The sequence below is a fragment of the Salvia hispanica genome, chromosome 4 (assembly GCF_023119035.1).
Source record: "Salvia hispanica cultivar TCC Black 2014 chromosome 4, UniMelb_Shisp_WGS_1.0, whole genome shotgun sequence".
NCBI lineage: Eukaryota > Viridiplantae > Streptophyta > Magnoliopsida > Lamiales > Lamiaceae > Salvia > Salvia hispanica.
The window spans coordinates 26,920,117-26,934,068 of NC_062968.1; the positions used below are offsets into that span (position 1 = coordinate 26,920,117).

General features: G+C 39.2%; 1 protein-coding gene and 1 pseudogene across 1 annotated transcript; both read left to right on the plus strand.

Moving 5' to 3' along the window:
- Positions 1-3,429: 3,429 nt before the first annotated feature.
- LOC125219466 lies at positions 3,430-6,072 on the plus strand (annotated as a pseudogene).
- Positions 6,073-7,062: 990 nt separating this feature from the next.
- Positions 7,063-7,785, plus strand: LOC125220793 (glutathione S-transferase T3-like). Its single transcript, XM_048122931.1, has one exon. It carries the CDS (start codon positions 7,063-7,065, stop codon positions 7,783-7,785), a length of 723 nt encoding a protein of 240 aa, XP_047978888.1.
- Positions 7,786-13,952: the final 6,167 nt, after the last annotated feature.

The following is a 13,952-nucleotide window of genomic DNA, read 5'->3' on the forward strand; positions in this document are numbered from 1 at the left end:
TGGACAACCGGTGGAGGGCGAGGTACCGCCTGCTGTTCGACCCTTCGCATGTACCGCTCTAGCTCGCGGTTCATGTAGGCCTCCATAGCCTCGTTCATCTGCCGTTCGTACTCCTCAGTATCCCCACCACTACCACCACTGCTACCACCCCCGCGTTACTCATCGCTCGATGTTGCTCTTGTACGAAATTTAGAGAGAGAGAAAACTCGTTAAAACAAGTGGTGCAAATGAAAATGAAACTAAAATCGCGTATATATAGGTTTTGAAAAAAAAAAAAAAAAAAAAAAAATTAAATAAAAAAAAAAAAAATTGGCGCTGGTCGATCGGCACGCCACAATGGCGGCCAGCGCCCTCTAATCGGCTAGCCCACGCCGATTTTTACACCGATTCTCGGCTGGCCGGTTGCAATGGTTCGGTTAGCCGACCGGCTAGCGACGCGAATCGCCTAGCCGGTCGGCTAGCCGCTATTGTGGATGCTCTAAATCTGACAGTTTTTCTTCTCCGGGCTCCTCCAATTATTTCAAAGCAAGGTCCAACAATGTATGTTAGTAGTAGGTTTCTAGACTTATAATTTCTTTTCCATACTCAAATAAAACATATCTCGTTCTTGTTCTTCAACTTCATTTGCATCTTTCACATCGATTACGTAATCAAGTACTTCAAATAAAAATAAAATGAACTTGGCTCCTGGATCACGAATTCGGCTACATAATTGACATTCTTTCAAATCAATTAAAAAAGAAAAAGTTGGGTTGTTACATTATTAGTCATTTCATTTTATTAGAAGTATAAAAATAGTAAAAATGATTAATTTTTATGAGTAGCCAACAATCAATTCAGAAACAAAATAATTAATTACAGATATTGGGGATAAGACCGAATATTTTCATGTAAACATTTGAACTTAATTATGGAGTATAAATTATAATCATAAGAGCATCCACAATGGTTAATAGGCCAGCCATAGGCCAGCCATTCTCTCCTCTGCCACGTCAGCAACACTAAAAAAACCACCTGCCACATCAGATTTAGGCCAGCCATAGGCCAGCCGCAATAAAAACAATTCAAACTATACTACATTTACGGAATTAAAATTGCGATATACGGAATTAAATTTACGACACATATACGGGAAAAATAATCCATTCCATTAAAAAAAAAAGTACAAAGATTTAAAAAAAAAGTACATGATTTTTTTTTTTAAAAAAAGGGCTTCAACACCCGAGCCCCGCCACTCTCTACTCCTCATCGCCGTCGCCGTCGCCCTCCTCGTCGCCGCCGCCGTCGCCGCCACCCGTGGTATCTGAGCCCACGTCGGAACCCCCCAGCCGTGACCTCGCGATCTCTAAATCAGCACGCATGCTCTCGAGCATCTCGAAAGAATCCTCTTCTCCGTGGGGTCGGTGGCGTTCTTCCACTCTCGGAAGACCTGTAACATCTGAGCCCGTGTTTGGTTACGCGAATGGAGAGTGTACTCGAGTGGGGCGGCTGGGAGGGCGGAGGAGCTGGACCTCGCGGGGCGATAGGGGGGATCCGCCCCTCGCAGCCCGCTGCGCCCGCTTCTATCCAACCGGGCGGGGCGACCGGTAAATGAAGGAGGGATGGAAACTCCTCAGCATCCGGGGGGGGAGGTCGTGGGATCCGCCCGCTGCTGCCGCCGTAGTCGCCGCTATAGTTAAGTCGGCTGCTTCTTCGGCCACCCCGCGTCGCACCCCCGCCCGGAACTTCTCCGAGCCCTTCGGCAACAAGAAGCACTCCCCAGAAGGTGAACTCCTTATACTTCCCCTCCAAGGGGAAGCCGGACTCGCGGCTATCCTCCGGGCGTCGTCCTCGGTCTGCCCACTTTTGAGCTGACGGAGGGCGTTAGCGTACAAATTCGCAAAACGGCCGACCGCGGCCCCGATGCGCTCCCACCCCTTCCGGACCTCCTCGTTAACTGAAGTCCTTCCCGTGCGGGCAGTGGTTCTTATAGGCAGCCCTGATCTTCGCCCACATGTTGACGACCCGGTTGTTCGCAACCGGTGGATCGTCGCACACCTCCAACCACCCCTTGGCATGCTCTAATGTTATACATATACATACTTATATTAAAAATGGTTAAAAAGCATAGAATTAGAATTTTCGATTTTGTTTTCTAAAAATCAAATGGTGCCGAGCCAAAAAATCTGAATTTTGCAGAAACAAAAAATTGATAAAATCAATTACTCCTCCAGTCCCACTCGAGATGGCCACATTCTTGAGTGGCACAGATTTTAGGAGGAGTTATTAGGTGGAATAAAGTAGATAGAAAAAAAGGTAGTTAAATATTTTAATAAGGAGAGATGAGAGAGGAGGATATTTCCAAAATTGGAAAGTGGTTATTTTAATTAGGACAAAAAAAAAAGAGTGAACATCTTAAATGAAATTAAGGGAGTAATTTTTTTCATTTTGTTCGAAACAACACAATTTAGGTGTGTTTATATTGAAAAACAACACCAATTAGGTGTGCCTTTATTGAAAAGTGAAAAAAGTAATGCAATATGGCTATAAACAAATTCAATATGTGTGACAATGAAAGTTATCTTAAAATTTGGGGATAGAATAGAAAAGGTTTACAAAATTTTATTTTGGATTGGGATTGTGGGAAAGAACATTTATTATGCCATTCCTCAAATTTTTTTTGGATATACGTATAGTTGAGATTTCTTCGTACAAAAATCTTAACAACCATTTAAATTAATCCAAGCATCTATGAACTCAAAAAAAATATTCACACATATTTTATTCATATGATGCAAAATCAGTCAAATATTTTGTATCGAAAAATGAAGTTTATGGCATGAATTAATATTATGAACGATAAAAAATGAAAAACATAATTTTGATAAAAGAATGATAGGTTTTTATACTACAGTGTGCTTTTCATAAATTATTAACCAAGTTTTTATTGTGTTATTTCGGGATATATATTCTGGTAATATAGAAAATAGTAGTACTATTAATATCTCTAAAGAAAGAGACAAAATTATTAAGGTATATTCGTCCTAATATCAAGAAACTTTCAAAATGTCCAGTTTTTCCCACGAGTTTTAAAATTGACAAATAATATCACGAATTTTATCAGAGTTTGTTATTTTCCACTAACGAAAAAATTACAGCCATACTAACGGATTGAAGAGCAATTTTGGAGGGTGTACTTTGAGAAAAACTATCCTCAAAGATTGAAGAACTAGAAGCTCTCGAAGTTGTTGTCGAGAAATTAGAAAAAGGAATATGTATCATGATATTATTTGTCATAATTTTTTTGCCCGTAAAAAATAACTACCTTAAATAAAGTATATTATTTGATAATTTTAAAAGTTAGTGGGAAAATTCAACTTTTTAAAATTTTAGGTGAAAGCCCAAACAGTCCAATATTTCAAAATTGAGAAAAAGCCCAGAAAAATCAGCAGCAATTCGCGTTTATGTGAAGAATACTTTTTTCTTAAAAAATTCTTTCCCGTTTTCCAGTTATTTTTGGTTATGGAAAATCAATCGATATTCTCGAGCTTCTCCAACTCAGAAATGAATGTCGATTTCTAGAGTTTTGATTCTCCATCTTTTCTTCTCAAATCAATCGGAGCATCTTCGAAGATTTTGAACAGGTAATTTTTATGGTTTTTATGTATAGGAAAATTCACTTGCATTCGATTTTGTGGATTCATGTTCTTTTCTAGCTTCGCGCTTTTTGATTTCTGGTGAAGAATAATTTCGTGTATTGATTAATTTTAAGAAATGGAAATACGATGAAAAATTATTCTACAGCAGATTTGGAAACTGAAAAAGTTCATACTCTAAACACACAGCTGATGGAAAAATGAACATCCTTGATTTTATGTATCAATTCAGTTTATTTTTTAATTTTGAATCATTACTAACTGGTTATTGTTTTTTGCAATTGAGAATGCAATGAGCTGTTAGGGTTAGTGTTGAGGAACTGTTGAATATAATCAACTGATCATGTACAAAATATCTTTTCGTCTACATTATTGAGTTCAAAATATAGGCTACTAGCATTACATTTTAACTGATATTTTGTGGAAGCTGGTAAACATTTGCTGCTCATGTAATATTTTAGAAACAGATTGTTGAAAATGTTGCTAAGGAACTGCTCATAACTGTGTTTCGAGACAGTAACCGAGTTCATCCCCCTGGAGAATTACTCACAGGATAAAGATGCTCGGCATTTCTTACGGGGAGCTGTTCATCATTGTTGGGGCTGCAGCCACCCTTATTGGTACTCTCTTGTTATCTCTCTGCACATACGTAATTCGGTATGAATATGCCCAATCAGCGTCACATCACATGTCATTCCCTGAATCGTTCCATGATTTCATTTTAAGGCCGGATTTTCTAGCGCGATTTTACTTTTAGGCTCAGTTTCCTGCATTTTAGAAACCATGTAAACTTTGGGGTTGTTTAAATATAGGGAAAAATAAATAAAATTGGTCGAGTTTGCGATTGAATTAGGTCCAAGGATCTTCCAGTGATAGCTAGAACGGCTGGGAGGTTAGCTGGGCGCGCTATCGGATATGTTCAAGTGGCACGTGGACAATTTGAAAGTGTTATGCATCAATCTCAAGCTCGTCAGGTAGTGGTTCTTGCATGGGGCTTTAATGTCTTCTGATGTAACTGGTGTTTATATTTTGCAACTTATTAGAAGATTGCTCTGCTTAGCAGTAGTGTTTTTAATGTTGTCTTCTGTTTGTTTAAGTTGTAGAATTATAGCTTAACCACATATACTTTAAAATGCAAAAGCCATTCTTTGTTTGTTAGTTGTATACTATGCCATTTAGTGCTATTGCACCAGTGCCATCTCTTTAATTTATATATTAAGGTGAATAGGTGATGGTTATATTCCGTTTCTGAATTTTACCTGCAGATTATATGTATGTGATGACCTTCTCAGTGGGAATAGTATGATAGTCTTCATTTCCATTTCGATGGTCATATATGTCTGCAAGATTACCCTTATTGTCTGAAAGTAATTTATGTTCTCGTTCTACAATTTGATTGTTTTAGCATGGGAAAATCTGTTAATTTCTGTCAGGTGCATAAAGAACTGCAAGATACAATGTCACAACTAGAAGCAATACGCCATGAAGTTCGGTCCATTTCTTTCATGAACCCTGGTCCCTTGACAACAAGACTTGTTGATAATCTTGCTAGTCAACCACCTGTTACAAATGGTACCCATTTGGTTACAACTTTTTGTTGTCGTATGCAAGTAGCTTTTTCTTGTCATTCTCATTTTGTTTTGTTACTTGATTAAGTGGAAAAGGAATCTTCAAAACCTCCTCAGGAGAACAATGTCTTCCAGTAGCACGACCAAGGTGACTTCGGAACTATGATACTAGTAGTCTAAATTCAAGTCCTTATTGAACTTTCAACTTTCTTAAGGATCACAGTCCGACGACCTTTTCTCTGTCTGATATACATAGTCAAGCAAGCGCATATGCAAGATTGGCTGAATCTGCACCCTTGACTGCAAATTCCTTGGACGATGTTCTTAATGAGTTAAAGGATGATTCTGGTCAGTTCGTTGTTCTACCTATATCAGCTGAAACTGCTAAACTGTTGCCCTGTCAAAAAGGTGACCATATCTAAATTTCTGTTTGGGGCTCTTTCATCACCATGCTTCTACCTACCAATTTACGTTATCAGCAGAAAGCTCTTTTCCTATTTTTCTGCACAAATTGTGTCACGTATTTCATTGACTAAGAAACTCACTAGTAAATTTGGGGTCAGGTGATTTGAGTGGATCCGACTTATTGTTAGAGGCAGTACTTGAGGAAGAGGTGGCCCGCAATGCAAAGAGTTTCTTCTCTCAAGCCCAAAACCAAACAAAGAGTGAATGAGTAAATAATATTTTTCCTCAAGTTTGTTTTGAAAAAAAATAACTGTCAAACCAGTAAAAGCAATTGAATACTACTCTTGATAATCTTTATGCTGCATATTACATTGCATTAGTCTACTTAGTTGTGGCTGAGTTTTGATAGTATCATGCAACAAAGCGCAAACTGGGAAGCATCAAGCTCGCTGTTTTACTTGAAATGACTCTAGCACTACCCAGAACATGAAAAGATTTAATTAATTTCCGAGGAGCATCTTCACTCTTCTGTACTTTGCTTCTGCCCCTACTTTTTCTTCGTTTCCCTTGACCACATCATATCAATGTTATCGCAGTAACATATGGTGGCTTTTGATGGGCTTGCACCACTCTCTTTGTCAGTACTCCTATGTAACTTCTACTCTTAGTTTTTTACTCGAGATAAGTAGCAATGTAGCTCAGTCTTAGTTTCAATTTCTTCCTAAATATCTAAAGATTTTGAAACCCACTTTTACCAATCTTATTTTATTGGTGCCATTATGTTGAAGCATAGCACATAAATTTTGAATGAATTTTTGTGTCATACTATTTGTTTATAGGCTATAGTAAGTTAAGAGTCTCTCCAATGACGTCCTACCCGGTAGGACGTCCGCCGTAGTAGCTCCGAAGGGCGCCCGCGCCCGTCCCATTTGCCTGTCGCATGGGCTCGCCCGTCCTCCCCACGGGCGGGCACACGTCCGCCATTGTGGCGACACTCGGACGCCCCGTTCGGACGTCCGACTTTTATATATTTCATTCACACCATTTGTGTTGACAAGTTTCTCTCTCTAAATCTACAAATTTCATTTCTACAATAATGGAGTACAATATGAATTCCCCCACCACGAGCGGCGGAAACACACCCCCGATTCCCACCGGAACAGAGGGAAACTTTGTGGGGATGAAACCCCAATTTGCGGGGATGAATCCCCAAATGGTGAGGATGGCAGGGATGACTCCCCAAATGTTCTACAATATGTTCCAGTTGATGAGTCAGATGGGTGGTATGATGACCGGGTAGCGGGGATGGGCGGTACGCCGTCAAATATGGCGAGGGTGGGGGGTGGGGTGGGATGATGCCAGGGGCAGCGGGGTTTGGCGGTATGCCGTCAAATATGGCGGGGGTGGGTGGGATGATGCCCGGGGCAGTGGGGATGGGCGGTACGCCGCCAAATATGGCGGTGGGTGGGTCGATGCAGCACAGGAGCCCGAGGACGCATAGGGAATCTGTCTATCGTTCATATATAGATTTGTTGGCCGACGATTCCCCTAGTACTGTTCCGGAGACTCAGTACGCCGGCATCGAGACTTTTTTGAGGAGTTTGGGAGCGGAGTTGAGGCTATCGCCGATCCGTGAGGCTCCCGATGAGGCGGAGCTTACTGCAAGGAGCAGGAGCAAAGGCAAGGGCAAGACTAGGGGCGGAGGTAGGGGCAAGGGCAAAGTCCCGATCTGGATCGTGTGGGAAAATTTCGCGCTTGCGAAGGCCTGGGTCGGTGTAGTAGAGGATCCCTATGTCGGGCCGAACCAGTATGTTGACCGATTGTGGCTTCGCATTAGTGAGGCCTGCCGCATATGCAAACCGTGCGGAGCGAAGCCTCGCACTTCCGAGCAATGCCGGAAACAGTGGCTTCGGTTGAGGCCTAAGCTCAGTCGTTTTGCCGCCCTCTACCAAAACAACATGCGCATGACAACCAACGGCATGTCTGAGGATGATGTGAAGAGACGAGCATTGGCCCAATACCCCGACAAAGAATTTAAGTTCAAAGAGTTTGACCAGTGGGAGGCCTTTCTCGTGGTCAAGGAATCGCAAAAGTTTGTTGTGGGTGTCGATCCGGGCTGGAAGCGGACGAAGATCAACTCTTCCGGTGAGTACAGCAGCAGTGCTGGTTCGCACTAGCTCCCCGGAGCCGAGGAAGTGGCCCCGCTACCACGAACAGTCTCTCGCCGTCGCCGTCGCCCGATGGGGCAAAAGGCTGCGCAACGGATGGTAAGGGGAAGCGGCAGCGGCAACGGGTCCTACGAGGTCGAATCGGAGGCCCTAGAAGACCCAGGGAACGACCGTCTCGCCCGCGCGCAGCTAACGAAGACCCCGATGCAGAGCACGAGTAAGTGGTTTAACACTCACGATCCTGTGTTCAAAAGGCTGTGCAAGGATGTGGTCGATCAATGTCGGCGCGATTTATGAATGCCACCCATTGAAGATTATGGCGTCGAGATTGGGGGCGGGCACGTCAGAGGCGGCAGCGGCACGGGCGACGGGGACGAGGACGAGGAGGAGTGAGAGCCGAGGGTATTATGTAATTTTATTTTTAAATAATGTAATTTTTTTTTAAATTATGTAATTTTCTTTAAATTATGTAATTTTTTTTAATTATGTATTTTAATGAAGTTTTCGAATTTTTCCGTATTCCGTGTCGACATTTTAATTCCGTAAATTTTAAGTTCGTAAATTGAATAATTGTGGGAAGTCCTAGTGATGTGGCAGTGGAATGAGAAGGGCTAGTGATGACGTGGCAGACAGTTTTGTGGGAAGTCCTAGTAGGAGGAGCACCACCGGAGACGCTTTAAGTCTTAGTTTAATTTACTAAATAAATTGGTCCACTTGTTCACTCTTTTGGCATTCTTGAAAACGATTTTCTCCAATTAATAGGTTTCCTAGGAATCTTTGGTGACATTGAGTTTGATAAATTGTCACAAGTTATACACTCTCATATACGTATGTGTATGAATGTATTCATTAAGTTAATTGAACATAAAGTCATAGGAATCACTTACTATGAAACTTGAAATTTTTTATTGGAATTTAAACCCAAGCAAATCTATATCTATACTATATATAAAAGGGGAGTTTTGGGAGGTTTTGAATAATCATTTTATGTTGAGGGATGTAGATGTAATTAATATAAAATTCAGAAATTAATCCTAATAAATATATAATCCACTTAGTTGGTTAGTTTCCCATGTTTCATACGTGAGTGAGTGGGAGGTTATTTACACTAAGAATTATATTATGCTTTGCTCTACAAATGATCGTTTTAATACATATTGATTATTGATTTTGTGCATTGCAAATTGATTTTGTTCTTTAGTTTATTGTAGTTTTAGGTGAGACAGACGGCTTTATTTACGAGTTCTGTTGAAGAGGGACGAGTTGTGAAGAATTGAATATCTATGATGATTAACCGAGAAATGGATCTTCCAAACGATCAGAGACATTCTTTGCAATAGTCTGCCGAGAGAATACAGAGATATCGAATGTTCTTCTGACGTCTGGGGACCATAACCCTAGCTTATATTTATATTAAATATAAACCCCTTTATTTTCTATTCGGTCCCTCATCAAATAGAAAATCACTTTATGGTATCTACACTTATTTCCATAACAATTAAATACACTTTAGCCCAAACTTTAATCTTTATTGGATCACTTTAATTGGGCAACTGAAAGATAGCCATACACATTAAATTAGTCATGTGGAAGCCCAAATTTCTAACAATCTCCCACTTGGGCAACACATGACACCAAATAAATGTGTACAAACCGAATGAGCGCTCAAAAGTGCTATCACATAGTGTATTTCCGAACAATCTTATTATCAACCATATCGACATAGGACTAAAGGGGCAGTCACCATATTTTTTCATGATTAAACCCATCAGTAATCACATATGCAAATATAATCAACAACAGATCAATTATGGAGTGTAGCATGAAAATTTCATGCAAGGTGATCATACATGCCTATTTCCAACTGGTCCTCCCAAAGTGAGATCAAACCAAAAATAATGGACAAAACATAATACTTTATTTCTGCAGAGAATAACATGAGTTTTATAACTACATGTTCAAAACACAATATAGAGCAATAACCAAAACTACTCCCACTGAACGGAAGTATCCTTAAACAACATAACACCCATTTGGGCTACATGCCCATGAAAGACCTTGGGTGATAGTCCCTTAATGATTGGATTTGTAATCATCAAATCCATTCCCTTATGCTCTATATGTATTTGTCCATTCCGAACTCTTTATTTAACAACCAGGAAGCTCCTGTTGTTTTAGAATATAATACTGCAGAGTTATTGTCACAACATAACTTAAGTGGTCTTTCAATACCTTACAATATGCAGCCTAGTGACAAAATTTCACAGTCATATTCATTAACTAGATGCCCCAAAACAAGTTACGAATTCTGTTGTCATGGCAGAAGTAGCTACAAGTGTTTGCTCAGCACTTCTCCACGAAATGGCTCTACAGCCAACAGACACACGTAACCTAAAATGGATCCTTTACTGTATTGGCATCTAACAAAATCAGAATCAAAATGCCTAAAGATCTCTCCAAATGATCTGATTTTCTGTATGCGAGCATGTAATGCTTAGTTCTCTATAAATATCTCATAACCCGTTTTGCTGCTTCTTAATGATCCATATCGGGTTATTGAAATATCTGCCCAACATATAAACAATTAAAACCAAATTGGGTCTAATACACACTTGAGCACACATTAGGCTCCCAATCACCGAAGCATATGGAACCTTCTGCATTTTCTAAATCTCAAGATTTATCTTAGGGCACTGAATGAGACTAGGTTTGTCTCCTTTAGTCATAGGGGTATTTCTTTACTTGCAATTATGCATCTCAAATACTTTAGGCACCTTTTCACTATATCCCTTCTGTGACAATCGAAAATTATTTCTTTCGATTCCAAATACAAAAGAAGATGCATTTGCTCCCACTGAACTTGTGATACACACAACCATCAATAGCATTCTTTCTGAATCCAAATGAAAGAACTACTTCATAAAATTTGTGGTACCATTGACGAGAGTCTTAATTGAGGTTGTTGAGATTGACTTTAAATGATATCATCCGCATGAGATTGAATGTTTACAACAATATCATCTTGAGGTTCTTAATATGCTTCTTCTTCAATGATAGTAATTGATACCTGATCATTGTCAGAAGCAGTAGTAGGTGTCTATACAGACTCCTCCTCAAAAGTAATGTTCCTTAACACATTCTTCCCCCCAAACTCAACATCCTCAAGGAATACTATATTTCTCGTCCCAAAAATTAGTTCCTTTTGTGGGATCATAAAATTTAAAAACCCCTAAATTTTTCTGGAAGACCAAAGTGAGAATATATGCTACAGTCTTTAATGCCTCTCCCTAAAGCGAATGCGACAAGGAAGAATGATAAATCATACTCCTTCACATATCTTTAAGAGTTTTATTTCGTCTTTTAGCTACACCACTCATGCTAGGCGATCCCGACATGGTGTACAAAAGGACGATCCCACACTCTTCCAAATAGAAGACAAAAGGTCTTTGACATTGTTCACCTGAGCAGTCATTTCTGTCGTAGTATTCGCCACCACGGTCAGATTTGACTTTCTTAATGCCTTTGTTGAGTTGGAGCTCAACATCAGCCCTGAATATTTTGAACTTGTCTAAAGCCTCAGACTTTTAATAGATTAAATGTAGGTGCCCAAAACAAGAATATTCGTTTATGAATGATATAAAATATTGTTGATCATTCCAAGAAACCGAAGTGAATGAACTACAAATGTCCGTATATATCAATTCTAAAATGTATAGCTCTATTGGCACCTAATTTCTTAAGTTTGGTCTGCTTTCCTTCGATACATTAAACACACAAATCAAGTTCTGAAAAGATAAGTGTATTCAATACAACATATGACACAAGTCTCACAATCCTTTATTTTGAGATATGACCAAAACACTTGTGTCATAAATTAACCAAATTCTAATTATTTAATTTGCTTAGTCCCTTTGATTCAACATGTAAAGCTTCTGAATATGAAGTAACATAATTGAGCATACAAAGATTGTTATATGCACTTAAGGAAACAGTGCCCACAATACTAGAATTATTTGAAGGAAGAACTTTACTATTTCTGAATGAACAAGAGAAACCAAATTTGTCCAAAGCAGAAATAGAAACCAAATTTTGTCTAAAAGACAGTACAATAAAGTATCCTTCAAAGACAGAATAATTCCAGTCTTTAATAACAATCTACAATGCCCAATAGTCTCTACTTCCACCGATTTGTCATGTCCCACATAGATGTATCTTTCACCATCAATTGACTTTCGGTAGCTCAGACAGCCTTGCACTGATAACCTTATGTGAGTAGTAGCACCAGAATCTACCCACTAAATATCATTAGGGACTAAATCCAAATTAACTTTAGAACAGACCAAAACAAGAATTGTAACTTCCTTTGCACGCCATGCGTGATATTTACAATTCTTCTTTTTATATCCATGTTTACCACAAAAGAAACAACTATCATTATCCTTATGTTGTTTCTTTTGTGATGAACCCTTATCCATAGCAGCATTCTCAATACACTTTCTCTTAATGCCCTTTACTTTATTTCTTGAGATACTGACCAGATGTGCAACACCAAATGCACAAACAAGTCTTTAGAATTCAAGCTTAAGTGAAGCAACGTGAGACATTTTCATAATGTGCTCCCTTATGTTGCCCTTGCCCTTATACTTTATTGAGATCAAGCACACTTGTCTCAACCTTATCGTTTTTCGCAAAACGTTCCTTAATTTTGGCAAGGTATTCACTGGCCTTAGTGATATACTTAGATGCAGTGCCTCGAAAGGCTTCTGGGATGCTAAACCCAATGATCAGTAGACTTACACGATTCGAGTATTCCTACTTCTCGTAGTTTCTCCTTTGATAAGAAGTACTACCGTCCGTAGGAGAAGTAGGTTGCTCAATCCTTAGCGCGTAATCCAGATCCATGCAACCCAGAGCAATCAAAATATAATCTTTACAATCCTTAAAATTTGACCCATTCAACACTGACATATTGTTCATGTTGGAAGAAACTGCAGAAGCAGACATCATAATTGAACAGAGAACAAAACCAAAATAATTGTCATGCTCACATAATAAAATTCAAATAAGAAGGTAACATCTCGAGGTACCGGCACAACATTCATATCAAGTCTTTTGACAGTAATATGAACTTGTAATTGGTAACCTCATCGTAGTGATCAAACACTGACAATAAGATCTGGTCAAGTAGTGTCCACCTTTTGGCATCACACTACTCACATGATCACTGAATAATTATCACGTATTTATCACCACAGGTATATATGTATTTCGTGCCAAACATTAATCTTCCTTTTGGCCGACTAATATCCGCATTAAAATACACACACACATACCGTCCTAACATTCGCAATAAAGAAGTCTAGACAAGAGAGGTTACTTTTGCAACGTCTTGCTTCGACTAATCTACTTTGAACATTAGTAAAACATTACGAGGTACCGAGCACAACATCCACATAAAGTCTTTTGACAGTAATATGAACTTGTAAATGGCAACCTCCTTACAGTGGTTAAATACTAACAATAAGATCCTGTTAAGTAGCGTCCACCTTTTGGCATCACACTCCTCACAAGAAAACTGAATAATTGTCACGTATTTATTACCACAAGTATATGTGTATTTTGTGCCAAATATTAGTCTTCCTTTTGGCCGACTAATATCCACATTAAAATACACATTCATTAGTAGAAAATAAGGAACATGAGATGTGCCCAAAAATTTGAATTTAAAATTTTAAAACTGAATATAAACGCTTGCAAGCAAGTCGTTGATAATTTTCCGGAATATAGTGGCTAGCCAACGAGTCACTGGGTTCGCGTACCTTGCGAACTCAGCAAGTCGCTAAATCCTGACGGCCAGTCCAATAGCTCCCCAGCAAATTGCAAATTGCTGACTCCTAACGGAATTCCATATAATTTTACCAAATCCGATTTTCACTAAAATCAACAAAATCCAGATTTTGATGCTCCCAAGATCAAAATTAGCAAACACAGATAATCACAAGCAACATCAAAACAACTAAATTAAATTCGAAAATCCCAAATCAGATACAATTTTGCATCAGCAGTCAAACCAAAGCACCAAACACGCCAAAACATGAATATAATTTACCATCACGTACTCATAAAATTAATTCTCATAAGAATTCTCAATCATCAACCAAAAAAGGTCCCTGTAC